The sequence below is a fragment of the Taeniopygia guttata genome, chromosome 23, assembly GCF_048771995.1.
Source record: "Taeniopygia guttata chromosome 23, bTaeGut7.mat, whole genome shotgun sequence".
In the NCBI taxonomy this organism is placed as follows: domain Eukaryota; kingdom Metazoa; phylum Chordata; class Aves; order Passeriformes; family Estrildidae; genus Taeniopygia; species Taeniopygia guttata.
In genome coordinates, this window is record NC_133048.1 from 164,997 (window position 1) to 183,176 (window position 18,180).

At 44.6% G+C, this 18,180-nt stretch overlaps 1 protein-coding gene across 2 annotated transcripts; it reads left to right on the plus strand.

Moving 5' to 3' along the window:
- Window positions 1–5,277: 5,277 nt before the first annotated feature.
- On the plus strand, window positions 5,278–16,101 carry HTR1D (5-hydroxytryptamine receptor 1D). 2 transcript variants are annotated; one of them, XM_072917826.1, is made up of 3 exons: window positions 5,278–5,352; window positions 5,894–6,576; window positions 13,102–16,101. In XM_072917826.1, the coding sequence occupies exon 3, from the start codon at window positions 14,242–14,244 to the stop codon at window positions 15,376–15,378; it is 1,137 nt and encodes a 378-aa protein (XP_072773927.1). In that variant the 5' UTR covers window positions 5,278–5,352; window positions 5,894–6,576; window positions 13,102–14,241; the 3' UTR covers window positions 15,379–16,101. The 2 variants fall into 2 exon arrangements, with proteins under 2 accessions (XP_072773927.1, XP_002197848.1); XM_002197812.6 differs by lacking the exon at window positions 5,278–5,352 and having other exon boundaries at window positions 5,412–6,576.
- The last annotated feature ends 2,079 nt before the right edge of the window (window positions 16,102–18,180 follow it).

Sequence of the window (18,180 nt, forward strand, 5' to 3'; positions counted from 1 at the left end):
TTTTCTTCACTGTTCAGTTAGCCCACAAAAAACACAGTGAGACAATGTCAAATGCAAGGAAAAAAAGATGGAGAAAAAGTAATAAAAAAATCCATTCAAAATTTTGGACCAAAGGAAAAAAGAAGACAGAAAACAAAAAATAATAGCCAATAAAAACTTTAGTTACACAAACTTTGAAAAATCTAATGATATTTTGGACAAAATGTCAAAAAATTTATTTTTTCCAAATGTACAAAATGGAAATTATTTTGAGATTTTTTTTCCTCAGTGTTGTTTTCCCCATATGGTTTCTAATGTGTAATTACCTATAAATTCACAAAATATGAGGAATTATTTATTATGTCTGTACATTCTGTTTTTCTCCTGACTAGATCCAAGACTAGCTCTTCTAGGTGAATCATGAACAGAAGATCTTCCATTCCCAGGCTGATCTTTCTCTTTTTCTACTCCAATATTTTTTGCCACTGAAAAAAATCAAATGTATAATTTTGAAATATGCACTGAAGACATGAACATTCCATTCACTTTGAGTTTTTATCTGTTTTATCTCCTTCCTCTGCTATGTGCTATAATCCGCTTTTCTAGAACACCTTGCTGGCTGCTTGCCAGTTGTGCTTTTTTGGGATGTGCCACTGGGATCATTGGTGGTTTGCCTTCACAGGAATTGCTTCCACAAGGAGGCAACTTCTTTTTCACCCCCTGGTGCCCCATGACTTTAACTCTTTATGAACCTCCACCCTCATCAATTTTCAGCTCTCAGCTGGATGGGTCTTTGCATAACCTGGTCTGTAGCTTCCAGACTTCCCAGCTCTCAGCAAGAGATTGGACTACAGACCTCCAGGGATCCTTTCCAGTTCTCCTGGGATTTGCCTTGTGTTTTTATACAGTGAGACTATTTCAGTCTCTGACATTTGTGAGAATACCACTGTCGCTATTGGACACGAAATGAGTACACAGAAGCTTGGTAAGTTCAAAAGAGAAAAAGAGAAAAGAGCAAATTTTATTTCTGACCTCGCAATATGTAGAGTTCCAAAAGTGACAGAGGATTGGAGGATGAAATTGTCACCTCTCCAACCACACTGCTCAAACCAACAGTCCATCAATTCTCTCTTCTCAAAGAAGAATGCAAAATAATCATTATTTACATGAACAGTGTGTGAGAAATCCAGTAGAAATATGTAAGCATCAGAAGGCACAAAAAACTTTTAAAAGGACTTTAAAACTTTCAAAAGAGCTATAAAAGAAAACTTAACACTTTTAAAAATCAGGGCAACAACCACGAGAGCCAGCAGTGCTGCTGCCTGCCCGTGTGCCTTGTCACATTGCTGGCACCGTCCTGCATGCTGCAGCTCTTCACTGGAGAGCATGGACTGCTTCTCCTCACAGCTTTGGGTATTTGAACTCCTCCTAGCAAAATATGTTGTTAGGAAAATAATGGGAGTTGACAGGGAAAAGTGTTCTTTTTAAATAAAATCAAAATTTATTGTGCTTCGGTATTTTCCCTTGTTCTACTCTTCACACACTTTAATTTCATAATAGCCTGTAAGGCAAGGGAAGGATGGCAAAGAACAGATACAGGTCTATCATTTTTAATCAAGAATATAAATATTTACTCAGTAGCCTCCTCCTTAATGAGCACCTGGGGCAGATAGACATTTCCTCCATAGAGGATTTGCCACTACATTAGAGCTGAATGTCAGCCTAAAATCCAGGGTCCTCAGTGTTTGCATGCAGGGATCACTGTCAAAAGAAATAAATGTTGACTCATCCTGTTTACAGCCCTTTCCTTACCTCAGCTGTGACTGATGATTTCTTTATGAGACCCAGAAATTGCTGGACACAGTAAAATACCCACGCTGTGCATGGAGATGTCACACAGGCCCTGGCATCTTCCATACCCCCATTCTTTACCTGAAGATGGCACTTAGATCCCCCTTTTCTTTTCCAAAATGAACATGCCAGGTCCTTCAGTCTTTCCTCACACAATGTCTGGTGGTTTTCTCCAGCCCTGATATCAGGACCTACACTCTGCCCAGAAAAATGCTTCACTAAGTCAGTGGGAGAGCAGTGCTGACAGAGAATTCCTCTCTTCTGGGGAAGAAAATTCATGTCTGTGTATAACAATATTGTTTTGTTTCATGTGTAAATAAGACCTCATAGAGTTCAGTGAGCACACACAACTTCTTGGGAGCTGGCTGCCTTTCTCAGCCATATTCTGCATAAATCAGATGGTTAAAACAGAACTCGAGGAACTCTGGGGAAAGCAGCTGCCAAGCAGTTCAAGGCACTGCTACAAGTTACCTCAGCAATCATAGCAGAAGTTCTGTATTTTGATTATGTACCAATTTCTGAACATTTTTCTATTTAATAGAGAAAAAGAAAAGAGAGGAGCCTCAGAAGAAGGAGGCATTGGCTGGGCTCTTGGTTCTGCTCCTTTGTAAGGCTGAGAATACAGCTTTAAAGCCAAAACACACCTTCTGTAGAGAAGCAGTGCCTGAAGAATTCTCCATATGTCAGCATCTAAGTGTGAGGTTTGGAATGTGACAAAAACGTGGAATTCAGAGGAAAATGGCTCATGTAGGAAAAAAGTACTGTGAGTTTCCTCCTTTTTTTTTGGTATGTCTGGGTCTTTAATTAAGTTTTCAGCGATAAATTAAGGTGACATCAAATATCAAAAAGCAAAGAGAGTTCCTGAAGCCAAAGGAGGGACCTCACATGATGCATCTGTCTTCCTCAGCCAAAATAAATTCCTGTGACAATGAGCCAGTACATTTTGTTGCCTCAGAAAAGAGTTGGTGAGTAAATCATGAGGGTAAACCTCAAGGAAGGTCCTGCTGGATACAGGAGAAATAGATTGTAAATTAGCAGCGGGCAAAATTAGACTGAAAACTAGGAGGGTATTTTGTATTAGTGCTCTCACCACAGTTTAATGGTGAGAAAAAGCAGTTTTGAAGTACTTGCTATAGTAGTCAGGATGACATCAGCCTTCTCTCCTTCTTAATTCTGGTTTGGCAAGACCTACAAAGAGAAAAAGCAGCATCTTGTTGATATAAGCAACGGATCTGACTGTGCTGCATCCACAGGGAGCCATGCTACTGATGAAGAAGGAGATATTTTTACATGAATACCATCGAGGTGCAGCTATTTTATTGTCATTTCCCATCTTCTGAGGAGGATATGTCCAGGTGATGGTTTTCATGTGAATTCACTGGAATTGCTCAGTCCACTGATCCTCCCATATGCTGGACAAGGAGATTGGGATACTTTCCAACTCTTGAAAAAGCTACAACCAGGGCAGCAAAATAATTCTAGTCTCAGAGGTTTTGTCTCTACTTGTGCTGGTTCTCAGTGTAGCACAGCAGTCTTTTACCAGAACCAGATCCATTTGTGCCTATGCATGGTCTTGCAGAGGCTTTCATTACTGATTGTCACCCCTCCTGCCAGTTCAAATAAGTGAAAACATTCCTCCAGAATTTCTGGGAAAGTTAAATCACCATCCTGCTTCCCTGGGGAGTCACAGTAGGGGAAGCAACATCACCACAATGTGTTTGGTCTTGAATTAGATCAGGCCAGGGGAGGGCTGACACCACAGATTTTGGGCTCACTCTGGGACAGCCTGGACAGCCAACACCCTTGAGAGGGAAATCATCAGCTCTGTCTTTGATGGCCTTCCATCTACACCAAGGAAGGAAACTCCTTCCCACACTGAAAATATCAACTTTTCAGCCTTTCTTCTGCAGCAAGGGAATAAAAACCTGAGCCCTGTGAAACCAGACACCCAGGAGATTGCTCTTCACCACCTTAGAGCAATCAAATCTGGTCGATATGGTGAGGCATTCACTCAGGAATCTGAGACAGGAGGTTTGAGTGAGGTTTAATTCTCCTTGGATGTGCTTGTAACCCTTACTCCACCACTCCTCAGCCTGGGGACCAAGGCTCAGCTGCATCATAACTTTGGCTCAGGCTGCTGGGGAAATGTTTAAGGTGTGAGCAGCAGCAGTGAGAAATTCTGGGAGTCAGACATGATAGGAAACAAAATTAGAGGTTGGACTGCTTAGATGGGCTCAGTTTACAAAGGAAAAATGAAATCAATCTTGTGAAAGTTTAATAAGTGGATTAAAGGAAGAAGCTTACTAAAAGCTGAATATGAACTCCTGATCTTCACCCAAGACCCTGCCTCAGACAGCACAAAGAGGATGCAGATGTGCCTGAGTTCCAGTGATGTACAGCACCGACACAGGGATATACAGACACCAACAGATGGCTGTGACTGCCAACCATGCCAATGCAGCTGTGGGAATTTTTTTCCCCTCAAGTGTTAGGCCAAAGAGTAGACTTGTTTCCAAGACTCCTTTATCTGTAGAATCTGTCTGTCTCACTGGTGCACATTTGTACTGGCTCTGGGCCTGTGCAAAAATTCTCTCTGTGCACCTGCCCCATCAAAACTGAAGATAATCTATCTCAAAAAAAGAGTAGTTGCATTATGTTTCTAAGCAGGACTTTCAACACTTTCAACACAGGATATTAAATACAATACTGATTTTGACCTTGTAAAGCATGAGAGAAATGTGCTATAGCTCTTATTAGAGAGTATCTGGAGGATCAGAGGGACAAGAAATTTTTTTTAATATCTGAAGACCAGCCTACACCCTGAAATTTTCTCTGTTTTTCACAGTTAGCTTAAGAAAAGCCACCAGACACTTTTTTCTTCTGCATAGAATTACTGTTTGTGAAAAATAACTGATATCTGTGAAGTCCTGGCATGGGAGAACAACAACTTTACAGCAACTTTACTCCTTTTTTCCTGTTCTAGGAGGAACCTATCCTCTCTCTGTGGAACACAGACTCTCTTCTCCTGACAAGGGACTGTAGGGGTCTTCGGGAGGCCACAGACCCCAGCCCAGCCTGCACTCTGCTGCAAAGCTCTGCAAGGTTCCATGGAGTATCTCTACCCCCAGGGCAGAATTTATTCCTCAACTGGAGATATAAAAGAGCCAGCCTCTTTCCTTTCACATTGTATCACATCAAACACATTCCCACCCACAGAACAACACCCACATTGTTTGGGAGGAAAATAAATGGAGAGGCATCTTCAGACTTTCAGAGAAAACCTATTGTAGCTGCTCTTGTCTCAGTGGGAAACTCTGGGGGCTCAAAAAATTCACAGTGTGTCCTCTCCCAGCCTGGGAGAGAAGTGATGCTGCAAGGAATTATTATTTTCTGTGTAAGATTCACACCATGTGGCTGCAGTTTAAAAAGCTTGTATTTTCCTCTCAGTCTCAAGTGAGGCTTTATGTTTTACCATGCTCAGCCATTCCTGGTTCAACCATTCTCCATTGCAGCGGAGAACAGGTAAAATGCTGCTGTTCTGGGAGCTGAGATTTTTGAGATGTTGATATTTGAGATGTAGAAGTTTGGACAAAACCCTCTTTTGCATAACTTTTTTGATACAGACTTGGGCTCAGGGTTAAGAATCATTTACTGAGACACTGTGGTGGAGAGGGTAGAGCCTGGCTATCAACAGCATTAAGTGTGCAAAAATCATGAGATTATCTGTATTTTGAAAGTAATCCAATATGTAAATTAGCTGCCAGAGGAAAATGGAGACAGCTGGCAATGGCTAATTTAGAATCTATTTAAGGCCAAATGATGCTGCAAAGGGGCTGTGGCTTAAGCGTTTCTGTTTCGAGACCTTGGAATCTGAATTACTTTTATGTTAAAGTTTTGTCTAATGTGAACAGTTACTGCTTCTTTGGGGAAAAAAAAAAACCAACAACAAAAACAAACAAACACACATTAATTTCTCATTAGCAACTAAAACTGGTAAAAACCCACAAACTGCATAGCTTAAAAATGCTGGAATTAACACGGAGTCTTTTCGGTCTGGAAGCAGGAGGGCTGTGCTGAGAGGGTGTGCAAGCCCCAGGTCGGAGCCAGGCTGAAGCAGCAGTTGGGTCAAATCCCTCCAGAGGAGTTCCGAGCCTTTCTCCGAGCCGTTCTCTATCCTTGGCCACCGGCGGGGCCTCCACAGCCGCTCTGCCCATCACCGCTGCCCGAGAGTTATCGATCCTCGCATCAACCGGAACAGCGCGGGGCTTTCCCACCCCGCAGCCTGCCACGGCACCGGGGCGCGGCACCGGGGAACGGCACCGGGGCACGGCACCGGGGAACAGCACCGGGGAACAGCACCGGGGCGCGGCACCGGGAACAGCACCGGGGCACGGCACCGGGGCGCGGCACCGGGGCACGGCACCGGGACACGGCTCCGGGACACGGCCCGCGCTGGCGCAGCGGGGTCCGGAGCGGGGAGTTGCCGGGAAGGGGCCGCAGCTGCCCCCCGCAGCCCCGGGCAGCGCTGGCCGGAGGGACCCCCGGTGCCCCGAGCCTCGGGCGGGCAGAGCACCGAGCGCCGGCCCCGAGCGAGCCGCAGCCGCGCTGACGGGCGCAGGAGCGGAGCGGAGGGAGGAGGGCGGCGGAGCGGGACGCGCAGCGCGGGCGCGACGAGCCCGGCCCGGGCAGCCGCTGGTTCGGGGGACGCTGCCGGAGCCGGGCGAGAACGGGACAGCGGGGACAGCGGTGAGTGCTGGCGGCCGCGGCGGTGCCGGGGAGCTGCCGACGGGGCGGGCGCTCGGCCCCGGCTGAAGTTGGTGCCCGGGGGTTGAGCTCTGGGGGTTTCGCCACGGTGGCCCCGGAAAAAGCCCAGGGACCCGCCGACGGAGGGGGGCGAACGGGAGGCGAGGGTCGGGAGGCCGGGGCCTGCGGCGGCATCGCCCCGGGATCAGCCGGCATCGCCCCGGCTCTGCGGGCGCCGGTGGATGGGGCGGGCAGGGCTCCGCGGCGGCATCGCCCTGCGGAGCCGCGGAGAGCGGGGACCTCGCAGCGCCGGACACGGGCATCACGGAATTACGGGATGGTTTGGCTGGGAAGGGACCTTTAGAGGTCACCTAGTCCATCCCTCCAGCCACCAGATGAATCTTCAACCAAATCAGGCTGCTCAGAGCCCCGTCCAACCTGACCTTGAATGTTTCGAGCCGCAGCCTCTCTGGGCAGCCCGTGGTGACCCTTTATGCTGAGTGTCTGGGAGGGAATCTCACAGGCGCTTAGAGCTTTAAATGCTTCTTTTAGCTACAGGGTAATACTGTATAAACAAAGTGACCACTTTAGAAGTGTAATTTTATATGGATTGCCCTGGGGAAAGCTTTGGGTTGCTTTAAGGGTCGTTCCATTATTATCCCATGCCATTCTGATTTGTATTCTACAAGTGACACAGCTGCTTGGTTTCTTCTACACTCCTGCTTTGGGTACAATGGTGGCCAAAGGTCCCCTCTGATTAGATGCTACAGCAAAGCCAGGAGTTGCCTCTGTGATACTGAACCCTCAGAATCCCCACCTAGCCATGTCTATGTACCTGCTTGGATGCAAGCCAGGCTTTTCAGGACAAAATGCTCTGTTTTCTCACACGGAGCCAGCAGGCCACTTGTCACCTGTTGCATCAGTGATGAATGTGAGCCACTTTTGGGATGGGCTTTGGTCCTGCAGCAAAGAGCAGGACCCAGCCAAGCACAAGAACTGCCAGCATTGCAGTCTGGTTTTTCCAGAGTACTGTAGGCAGCAATGCATGAAAGCGGAACGTGGACTTCAAGGAGAATAATGCTTCCCCAGAGAGACAGTCTCTTTCCCAGTTGTGAGCCTGATGTAAACCCCAGGAAAAGAAACTTCTTCTGCAAAATTAAGGGGGCAACTGACTTTAGAGAGGTGAGATTACTTTGCCAGTAATTGTAACTCCCTCCCTCTAGGAACTGCTGCCAATAGAGTGTTGAACAGATTATTCCAGAAAGCAATGGCTGGGATCTGTAGGATTTCTCAAGGCAAATTAGCTTTGCCTTTTCATATTGTCTTTAAAGTTACAGCAGCATCATAATAAAGGATTTAGGATGTATATCTTACATGCTTTTCAAATATTAAAATTAGCAAATACCAATCAAATAGTCAATTAGTTGTTTTCCATGTCGCTTGTAACATTTTCTGGTTTTCACATTTACCCCCAGATGTAGTTGATCTTGGAGTAGCATTCTCACCAGCCATCAGTCATTAATTTTCTTCAGATGTATCACACTTCTGATGGGCTGGGAATCAAGCACGTGCAGTGCAAGCATGTGTAAGTAAATGGCAGAGAACAAGGACATTTAAAAACAAAATCAAACCCATGGTGTGAACTCTGCTGGTTTGCAGCTTACTTAGAAATCTGGGAAATGTATTTCTTGAGTTGAGACGTGTCAAAATGCAGGAGAGGCCTGGCTACTTCCAGTGTTTAACACAGAGTAAGAATGATGGCAGTGTACTATGCTCTCCTAATTGCAGAACAAAACTTAGTGACAAGTGTTGGTCACTTCTGGCACGAACACAGCAGGGCAATGCTGTTGTCTTGTAGCTTTTTACCTGGATAGAACTGTCCTACATAGAGCTCTGAAGGAAACCATCCAGATATCAAAAGTCAGCATACCAATTTACTGGATTTTCCTCTCTCTTTTGAGCTCCTTTCTGTTCCTTGGTCATGCACTCAGAGGTACATGTAAAGGAAGACATCCCTCAGTGTGCACACAAACCATAATCCACCTCTGTGATCCCCACAGGTGCAGTGCAGAATTCAGCCAAGCTGTTCCTTCCTGCCTGTTCCCAGCCTGCCCATTCCTGACCCTGGATGAGCACAGAGACATTGTGCAGAAGGAATTTAGATATTTTCTCATCCCTGAGTTCCATGAAATTGGGATGGCTAGGGGAGCTGATTCTAAACCACAGAAAAAAATAACCAGCATGATGGCCATAAAGACTGGGGTCAGAGCAACAACTGTTCAGCTTCTTTGCTGGGGCTGCTAGGGATGAATAATCATATAGGGGAGTTCTACTTCAAACATTCGGGGACCAAAGGAACAAGCATGTTATGTCAGGGAACCCTGTGTCTGCATTCTAGAAAGAGAAGCTGAAGCAGAGGACTTACCAAAGATTAGAGTGCAGCAAGAGAGGAGGGCAGAGAGCTGTTAGGGAACAATGCTTGGAAAGCCAGAGGCACATGGAAAATTCTCACGGGGCTGATGGCCCAGTCTGTCAAGAGGATATTCTGTGCTCTTACCTGCCACAGTCATGGGGAGTTTGTTCCTTGTGTTCATGCTCTGAAATGGGGGAGCCCGGGGGCTCTGCTGCCCTAATGACACCCACTGACAGTTCTTACAGGCAACTGTGTCATTCCTCTCCAGTCCCTTCTTGAAAGCAACAAAAATTCTCTGTGTTCCTCTGTGTGCCCATGTGGAACACCACAGCACCACAATGATGAGTCTTGAGCTAGTTCCAAACCTGAACTGTGATGTTCTGCAAAAACTTTTTAAAAAGTCTGGTTTTTACCATTTTATATGGGGCAGACTAATTCACTTTACTTTCCTGGTGCTTCATTGGTTATAGGAAATCACACTCCAAAAAGATTATTCGACCTGTCCTTGTGACTTTCTGAGGTGCAGATGTCAGTGTCCCTAAGCAATACTCTGTTTCACTACTCCTACTCTCTCCAAAGTTTTCCTAAGGGCTCAGTTCTCCTTGCTGTAGTTCAGTCTCTCTCTTTTCAGTGATATTAGTCACAGCCACAGGGAACAGACTATTCCTTCCTGTTCTGCAGGCTTTCATGCACAGAAACTGTTGAACAACTCTCTCAGCTGCTCTTTAAACCCCAACATCCCTGTTCCCATGCAGTTTATTCCCATACATTTTCTCTTCTGATGATTCCTGCTGCTTTCTTCTGATTCCTTGCTATGTGGTCTGTATCTTCTTGGGAACAGTGCCCAGAGTTGAATGCCAGGCTGCCATTTGAACAAGATCTATTCCAGGCCTGATTCCCAGTTCCACACTTGCCAAGGTGTTTGCTGTTTTGCCCTGGTACAATGTCACTGGCTCTGCTGACAGTGCACATTGATCCCACACTGTGCAGAGCTTTTGCTGAGCTGGTCACTCTCCATCACACAGCAGGGCAACTGCTCGTTTCTACCTGAACTACCTACCTTGCACTTGTCCTTAAACTCAGCTTTATGGCTGAGAGCTTTCCAGCCCCTGCTCCCTACAAAGAACTTATTGATAACATATTGTAGAGGCTGTTTTTGCAATGTAGTATTTACCAGAATCACTGCCCATTAAACCCCAGACTTTCTCTTTGATAAGTAATATTTATTTATAATGTATAAATAATCTCCTTCTGTAACTTAGTAATTATCAATGGGTTGGACAGCTAATACATAGTGGTGATGTGTAAATTAAGGTAAGAGAGGAAAAATACCAATAATTTCTTACAAGCTGAGCAAAAATCCAAGGTGGGGAGGAGTGAAGGTGTTAAACATTGCTAACATTTGCTTGCAATTACTATAGTTGCTTATTTAAAATGATAAATGTTTTGCATATAGTTTCTCATACAGAATGCTGTTCTCTGTATCAAATGAACAAAATAGGAATGGCTGATTTACTTGGAAATAGTCACAATGATCCTGGCAGGTCAGACATCCAGCCATGCTGCATGAGCTGTGCTGGAGCGAGCACTCGCAGAGCCAGGTACGCTTTTCCAGAAATGTGAACTCTTCTCTACCAGCTCCCCTCACTGGCAGTGAAGAGAGATGCTCAGCCCTAAAGGGCCCAGCTGCTGCTGGGCTTGACCAGAAATTCTGATGCAAACCAAATTTACATAGACTGTACCTTTGATTTTTCAGTGCAATACACTATAGCATAGTCTGGTTTTCTCCCAGCAGCTGCATCCAGGTTTGGTAATGGTAACTAGCTCGTTCCTAGAGCTAGTTCTAAATGTATTTCATGTTGTTTGAACAGTGCTTTTGTCTTCAGGTTGGGCTCCATACCTACTCTATGATGCATGCTTGAGTCAATTGTCCCAAATATGCAAGAACTTACTCAAAACTTGCTCCCTCTTTTAAGTTCTGCTCTGAAATGGGCCTTCAGAGGGCTCCTCTTGGCCAGAGTGCCACCTCCTGTCCTGCCTTCTGGCCACCTGCTGTTGGTTCTCACTGGCAGCAGCTTCCCTGCTGATCACAGTTTCAGCATGACAGAATAGACCTGGTCTATTTAGTGGATTCTACATTTATATGAAAAGCGAAAATAAGCTACAAAATAAATTTTCAGTAGTTTGCTGAACTTTAGCTCTGTTCTCAGCCATCCCTTTGCAATTCTCCAGCTTCAAGGGAAGAAAATTAATTCCCTAGTTCCTCTGACTTTAGTATGAACTTAAAGGAAATGTGCAACTTACTAAAGGACATTTTATCTATTTTTTCTTTTTATTTTCTATTCTATTTAGTGAAAGAGTAAATTCTGTATTTTTATTTGAACATAACTGTTTTGTACACATTATTTATCACACTCCAGTCCAGCACTGCAGAGGTGCATCAAAGACTTCTTGTAGCCCAGCATCCTCAGAAAGTGTGTCAGCTGCACCATAAAGTTACAGTCTGCAGGAATTGCTCCACTCTCCAGTAATGGCTGTGCTCCAGAAGGGACAGAGATGTGTTGGGGCTTTGTTTACCCTTGGGACTGAGCACCTCTGGTTATCTGGGCAATCTCTGCAGCTCCATGCCTGTATCCATACCTGCCCAGAACCCACATGATGACCATTGGTCCTGAGGAGCTCCTGGTGCCACCCAGCCTTCTCCTGCCTGTCAGTGAACCTGCCCTGGCACACCTGGTGCTCGTTTTTATCTCAAAGAGACCCTCCCCGCCACCTTGCCCTTGCTCTCTGAGTTTGACTGCAGAGAGTTAAACTGCAGATAGTTAAACTGGTTTGCTCCAGCTTGGCATTGTATGCCAGCGTGCTGTGCTGTGAAAATCCCACTCTGGTTGGCTGTGACATCACCTTCAATTTATTTCAGGCGCTTTGAAGTGAAAAAAATACCCACAGTCCATGGCCAAGAGCACCAGGTGCAGCCCAAGGAAAGATGGACCAAGCACAGTGGTGATGCAGCCAAGGCATCTGAGAGGATTCCTGTCCTGTGAAGTGTGACAGACCTGGTGACAGACCGGGGTGACAAACCTGCCATGCCCTGCCAGGCCGTGCCCACAGCTGCCTGCAGGCTGCACTGCCAGCACACGCACAGACCCAGTGATGCTCTCTTATCTAGAGGTGACAACGCCACCAGCCGCAGGGAAACTTCCCTGTCTGAGCATCCAGGACCCTCTCTGGCATCACACTGGCACTGAGTGTGGCAGCTACCCCCACACTCACACAGGCACACCTGGTTTCCTCACCAGCTCAACACAAAGTTTCCTGTGGCACTCTTAGGTGTCTTTTAGGAGCTGCCATCTACAGAAGCTCAGCCTGCAGCTGGCACTGCAGCTGCACCCTGAGCTACTGGCACAAAATGTATTCCTCAACACCCAGCTCCTGCCCAGTGCTCCTCCTGCCCAGGCAGCACTTCCCTCTGCTCTCAGGAAACATACTGGATGGCCACTTTCTACCCCTGGCCTCTGCTATTTCAGGATATGTAATGTCTGTGCATTTGTGTTCTGCTTTCCTTAACAGGCAGTTATGTGTATGACCTTGTACTTGACATAATTTAATGGTTGCTTGTCATTTAATTTTATTTTTCTTCAGTATCCGTAGTTTACACAAACTTAATTTCTTTTTCTTTTTAACAGGAAAATAATTTACATGTATTCATCATTCTTTTGTTGAGTAAAAGGTAACTTCATTGAAATACTAAATTATTGGGAGTATGTTCATTTTGTCAAGATGGTAACTCTTCCTGAATACATGATAAATAATCATGTACTGACATTGCTCAGTATCACAAAATGGCCATGAGGAAGGGATTTTATCTTCCTAGAGAAAAAAATTCAAGAAAGTAATAGCCTAGTGTGAAATAGGAGACTTTTTAGAAAAGTACACCTCAAAAGAAAAACCATGTCTGAAAATGTTTGACTCACAGAAGGAGGTTGTATATAAAAAAAGCAAACGCACTAAACTGAAAAGTTTTGTTTTAACAGGATTTAGGAGCTTAAGAGAGGCTGTTTGAGCTCAAAGTGCTGATGTTTCACATAGAATATTATGCTCCTCTTGCTCCACAGATTCCCAGCTGAGTGACTGGATGGATGGCATGAATTGGTACCAGCGATGACAGAGAGAGGCTCTTCTCCTCCATGGCTGGGAGAAGGCTGGCCTGGTGATTTTCTCCTTGGAGAAGTTTGGTGTTCCTCCTTGTAGCCCTCACAGCACACTTTGAAGTCATTCACCACCCACATTCAGGATCTCTTTCAAGAAGGGTTGGGCTGGCATAATACAAGTGACATTCTGGTATTCATGGAAATGAGTGAAAGGCCTGATGGAAAACTGTCTTAGGATGTTTCCTTCAGGTTTGTGAAGACTTCAGGAAATCCAGTCCTGGGAATACAAGGAGAAGTATGGAAAGTCTGTAGATTGCATACGGTGCTGTAATGTGCACCAGTGCATTGGGGTCTGGCACCCAACACCTGACTTCAGCATTTGAAGACTAATTGTTGAAGGGAAAACCTGAATAGTCTGGAGAAATAAATAAAAAATGGAGATCTGTACTTGAAGAAGTCTTGATTTGCAAATGTGGGAGAAATTATGTTTACAGAAGGAATTCAGAAGTATTGTTTTATATGTTAGGTACTCTGCTAATAATATGTCCCTTGTAAATACCAAAAACATGACACTCAGCTATTAGAGAGAAAAGGAAAATAATCTTGAGGGTAGCTTTGTCTCAAACAGAGGGGCATCAACTGCATGCCCAGATGTTTCTTTTCCATCTCTTACCCTTCAGGATTGATTTATGCAACTTTGCAGATGATTAGGTGAGAAAGGAGGTGTGGAAAAAAGACAATAAAAAATTATTTAGTTTTCTTCAAGATGAAAACCACCTGAATTTGCATCACTTATAGTACTGTTTTTATTGTCATATACCAGACTCGTGTGTGGATGATATTTTGCTTTAACAATGATGTAATTGATGTGATATAATGTGATGTGATGATGTGGTATGATGTAATGTGATGTGACGATGTGATGTGGTGGAAAATCTTGTATAGGAGAGTACCTCATCTACTGTGTCAGCTGAAGTTTTCAACAAGTTAATAACTCTTCAGTGCTCGACCAAAGTATGAAAAAGTCTATTTTATCAACAAAAGTGAGCATCTTTCTTCATTGTCCCAGAAAGTTTACACTGGAAGGTGAAATCAGAGCAGAGGATGAGTCAGTACAACCATTCAGCACAGCTCTCTCTCCAGAGTTCAGCAAATAAATCCTTAAATGTCACTGAAACACCTCTGTCTTGGGATGAAAGGACACTCTTAGGGCTGAAGATTTCGCTGTCAGTCCTTCTGTCTGTCATAACTTTGGCAACAATCCTTGCAAATGTTTTTGTTGTTATTACAATTTTTCTGACTAGAAAGCTCCACACACCTGCAAATTACCTCATTGGCTCCTTGGCAGTGACTGATCTTTTAGTGTCTGTGCTGGTGATGCCTGTCAGCATCGCTTACACTGTCACCCACACGTGGGCCTTTGGCCAGCTGCTGTGTGACATCTGGTTGTCATCAGACATCACCTGCTGCACAGCCTCCATCCTGCACCTCTGTGTCATTGCCCTGGACAGGTACTGGGCTATCACAGACGCTCTGGAATACACCAAACGCCGCACTGCTGGCCGAGCAGCCCTCATGATTGCCGTGGTCTGGATGATATCTATCAGTATCTCTGTGCCACCGTTTTTCTGGAGGCAAGTGAAAGCTCATGAAGAAATTGCGACGTGTGCTGTAAACACAGATCAAATTTCCTACACGATTTATTCGACTTGTGGAGCTTTCTACATCCCAACTGTTCTCCTGCTGATATTGTATGGTAGAATTTATGTAGCAGCTCGATCCAGGATTCTGAAGCCACCCTCATTATATGGGAAACGTTTTACTACTGCACACCTGATCACTGGTTCTGCAGGGTCTTCCCTCTGCTCCATTAATGCTAGCCTCCATGAAGGGCATTCCCATTCAGGTGGATCCCCCATATTTATCGGTCATGTTAAAATAAAACTTGCAGATAGTGTGCTGGAAAGGAAAAGAATTTCTGCTGCAAGAGAAAGGAAAGCTACCAAAACTTTAGGCATTATTCTGGGAGCATTCATTTTCTGCTGGCTGCCTTTTTTTGTCATATCTCTAGTCCTACCAATCTGCCAAGATGCCTGTTGGTTTCATCCCATCCTACTGGACTTTTTTACCTGGTTGGGTTACCTAAACTCATTAATCAATCCAGTCATTTATACAGCTTTTAATGAAGAATTTAAACAGGCTTTCCAAAAACTAATACTTTTCAAAAAGTGTTCCTCTTGAGACTCACCTCCTGTGTAACTGACCCTTGTGCAATCTCACAGACTACCCAAAACTTTCCATGCTTTTATTCCTAAGGAACGGAGTAGTAATTGCCATTTCTGCTTCTACTCTGTTCTGTGCATATAACTGGAAATTTCTTGCCAATTTGATACTTTCTGTCTGGGGTTGTACATGCCACAACAGAACTTTCCATGGTCTCTGCAGTGATCATGTCTGTATATAAGATCAACAACACATGAAATAAGCTTTGCAACAAGGCAAGGTGTGTGAACCAGGGAGTTTGTCTTGTGTGATGAGGTGACACATTATCCAATTCTACCACACTTTCTAACCTGAAGGGAGGAAATTGTGTTTGTATTTACAAGACATTAGTATTTCTGCTGTATATTATTAACCATTTATGTCGGCTGATAAAGTTTCTGGAGAGCAGGATCTGATACTTATATTTTCTATGGCCTGTATCTTACCCATGTGAAGCTGATAAAACCTGTAACTCTTTCAGATGTGTGACATAGCCTGACTATAATCAGCAGCAGAGCAGAGCAGCATAGCACAGACATAAGTTATGTGGATATTTAACAAATGCTGCATTTAAATCTATGCTTTTGGTGAAGTGTAGAAAGGAGACAATTTAGTTGAATTAATGATTACACATTTTATCATGAATAGAACAGCCAGTGAAGAAATGCTACAAAATAAATAGCATGAAAATTATTGATCTTATATTTCTGTCATTTAATTTTTTTGAATGCATAAACTGAAATAGGAGAATATGGTTAGTGCCAGTGTGGAATGACTAGGACCTCATAAAATAGCCATAAGTTTCACTCTTTGGTGACAAGATATGGGAAGTTAGAGAGGGGAGAATGAAGTGACACACCAAGGAAAACTTTCTTAGTAATTAGGTTATTGGGGTGGATCTGGCATCCCTGTCTCTGGAATTCTTTAAGTACTGGTCAGACACACTGTGCTCAGGAATCACTGTCAGGACCCTCTGCTGGGGCTGCAGAGCAGGTCCCTTCCAACATGCACTTCTCTGCCTCTGGGATTACTTCCCTGATTTGGAGGTGGGAAGCTGGCACTTGGAGGTCTTACATGAAGTCTCAGACAAGACAGCACACCAAGTGGTGCAGCCCAAATGTCATGCAACGTTTTAGTCTCTGGGCATTTTACATCAGAAGTGTCATGTCTATACTGAATATGAAAGCCACACAAAGCCAGCATCCTTCTGACTGCCCTTCCATCTCTCAGCCTGCCCAATTCATCACCAACATCCACTGCTGTGGCCATCCCAACCCACTCCACCACAGCATGTCCACCACAGCTTTCAGCCTCTCCTTTGCATTTGTAGCACAGCTTTGCAGCTTCTCCCTGTTGCTGCTGCCTCTGCTGAGGATGGACCATAAAGTGATGCCCCAGGACTATTATAAATGCAGGTGAACCCAATGGGAAGAAATGACGATGTCTGACTCAATTCAGAAGGCTGAATGATTTCTTTATTATAACTATGCTAAAATACATCAATATACTATATAAAAGGAGGATACTAAAACTACACACTACTTTCTCTATCTCTAACACAACTCGTGACCCTCTCTGAGAGTCCAGCCCCATGTGGGCTGGATTGGCCATCAGGCTCAAACAATCCTCACCAGAATCCAACCAAGCATCACCCCAGGTAAACAATTCTCCAAACACATTCCACATAGGAAAAACAAGGAGCAGAAATAGAAATTGTTTTCTCTTTCATTTCTCTCTGTGCACTTATATGAAAAATCCTGAGAGGGAGAGAAATGTGCTTGCCACACCAGGACCACCCACATGCTGCAGAGTCAGACAGAGCAGTTGTGTGGTCACACTAGGGCAGTCCTCTCTCACAGAAAGCATTTAAGGCTGCTCTGTTTGGGATATGGCTCCTTTACCCTCCCAAAAGGGCACTGATCTAGCTCTGTCAAGCTTAAGAGATTTGGGTGGTGCCACCACATTGCCATGTCCACACAGTGTCCTCTTAAAGTGTGTCCAGAGTGGCCACTGCCAGTGCAGTTCTCGCCTGGCTCACTCCTGAGCTGTGCTGCTGCATTGCCTGGGGACATGTGAGCTGACACAGGCCACAGCCCACGGGGGAAGGCTTGAACCATAAACCAGTGTGGGCAACTGAACTCCCACACCTGAGGCCAGTCCCTGTACTGTTCAATTTGCTGTTATACCAGCAGTCAACGTTTCATCCTCCTCTGATGATGATAGTCTGAAATGTTCGCCTTTGGGCCAGTTTGTGATGACTTCCAAGATCCCTGAGTGATTCACCTGCTCAGTGGGAAACATAAAATTACAGATCATGGCCCTAGAAGAGCCTTTGAGAGGCTGGCTAGTCCATTCCTTGCCTGTATCAACCATGCTGTTGCTCTCTTCCTGTATTTCCTACTCTTGAAGATTTCCAATTATGAAGAGAATGGTAAAATACATGGTAGGAAGGTGATCCACCACTCTTCTTTGACACTGTTTCATTCAAGAGTAAACAAAGTAGGCCCTTTCTTTGGTTAGGTTATAGGTTAATTTTAAAATGCACATGGTCTAATATTACACCATTCTTATTGTTAGTAAATATTTGATAGCAGGCCTCAGTAATTTATATTGGAAAAAACAGTGATATGGAACTGGCAGATGAAAACACTTGCTAGAGATGATCATAAATTAAATAACACTCACAGCCTCTGAGTTGGAAGGAGGAGGCTCTCATGTCACGGAGATCAATGTCCGTATTTACCGTGTTTTACAACACTCTGTGAATTGCAGTCCAGAGCA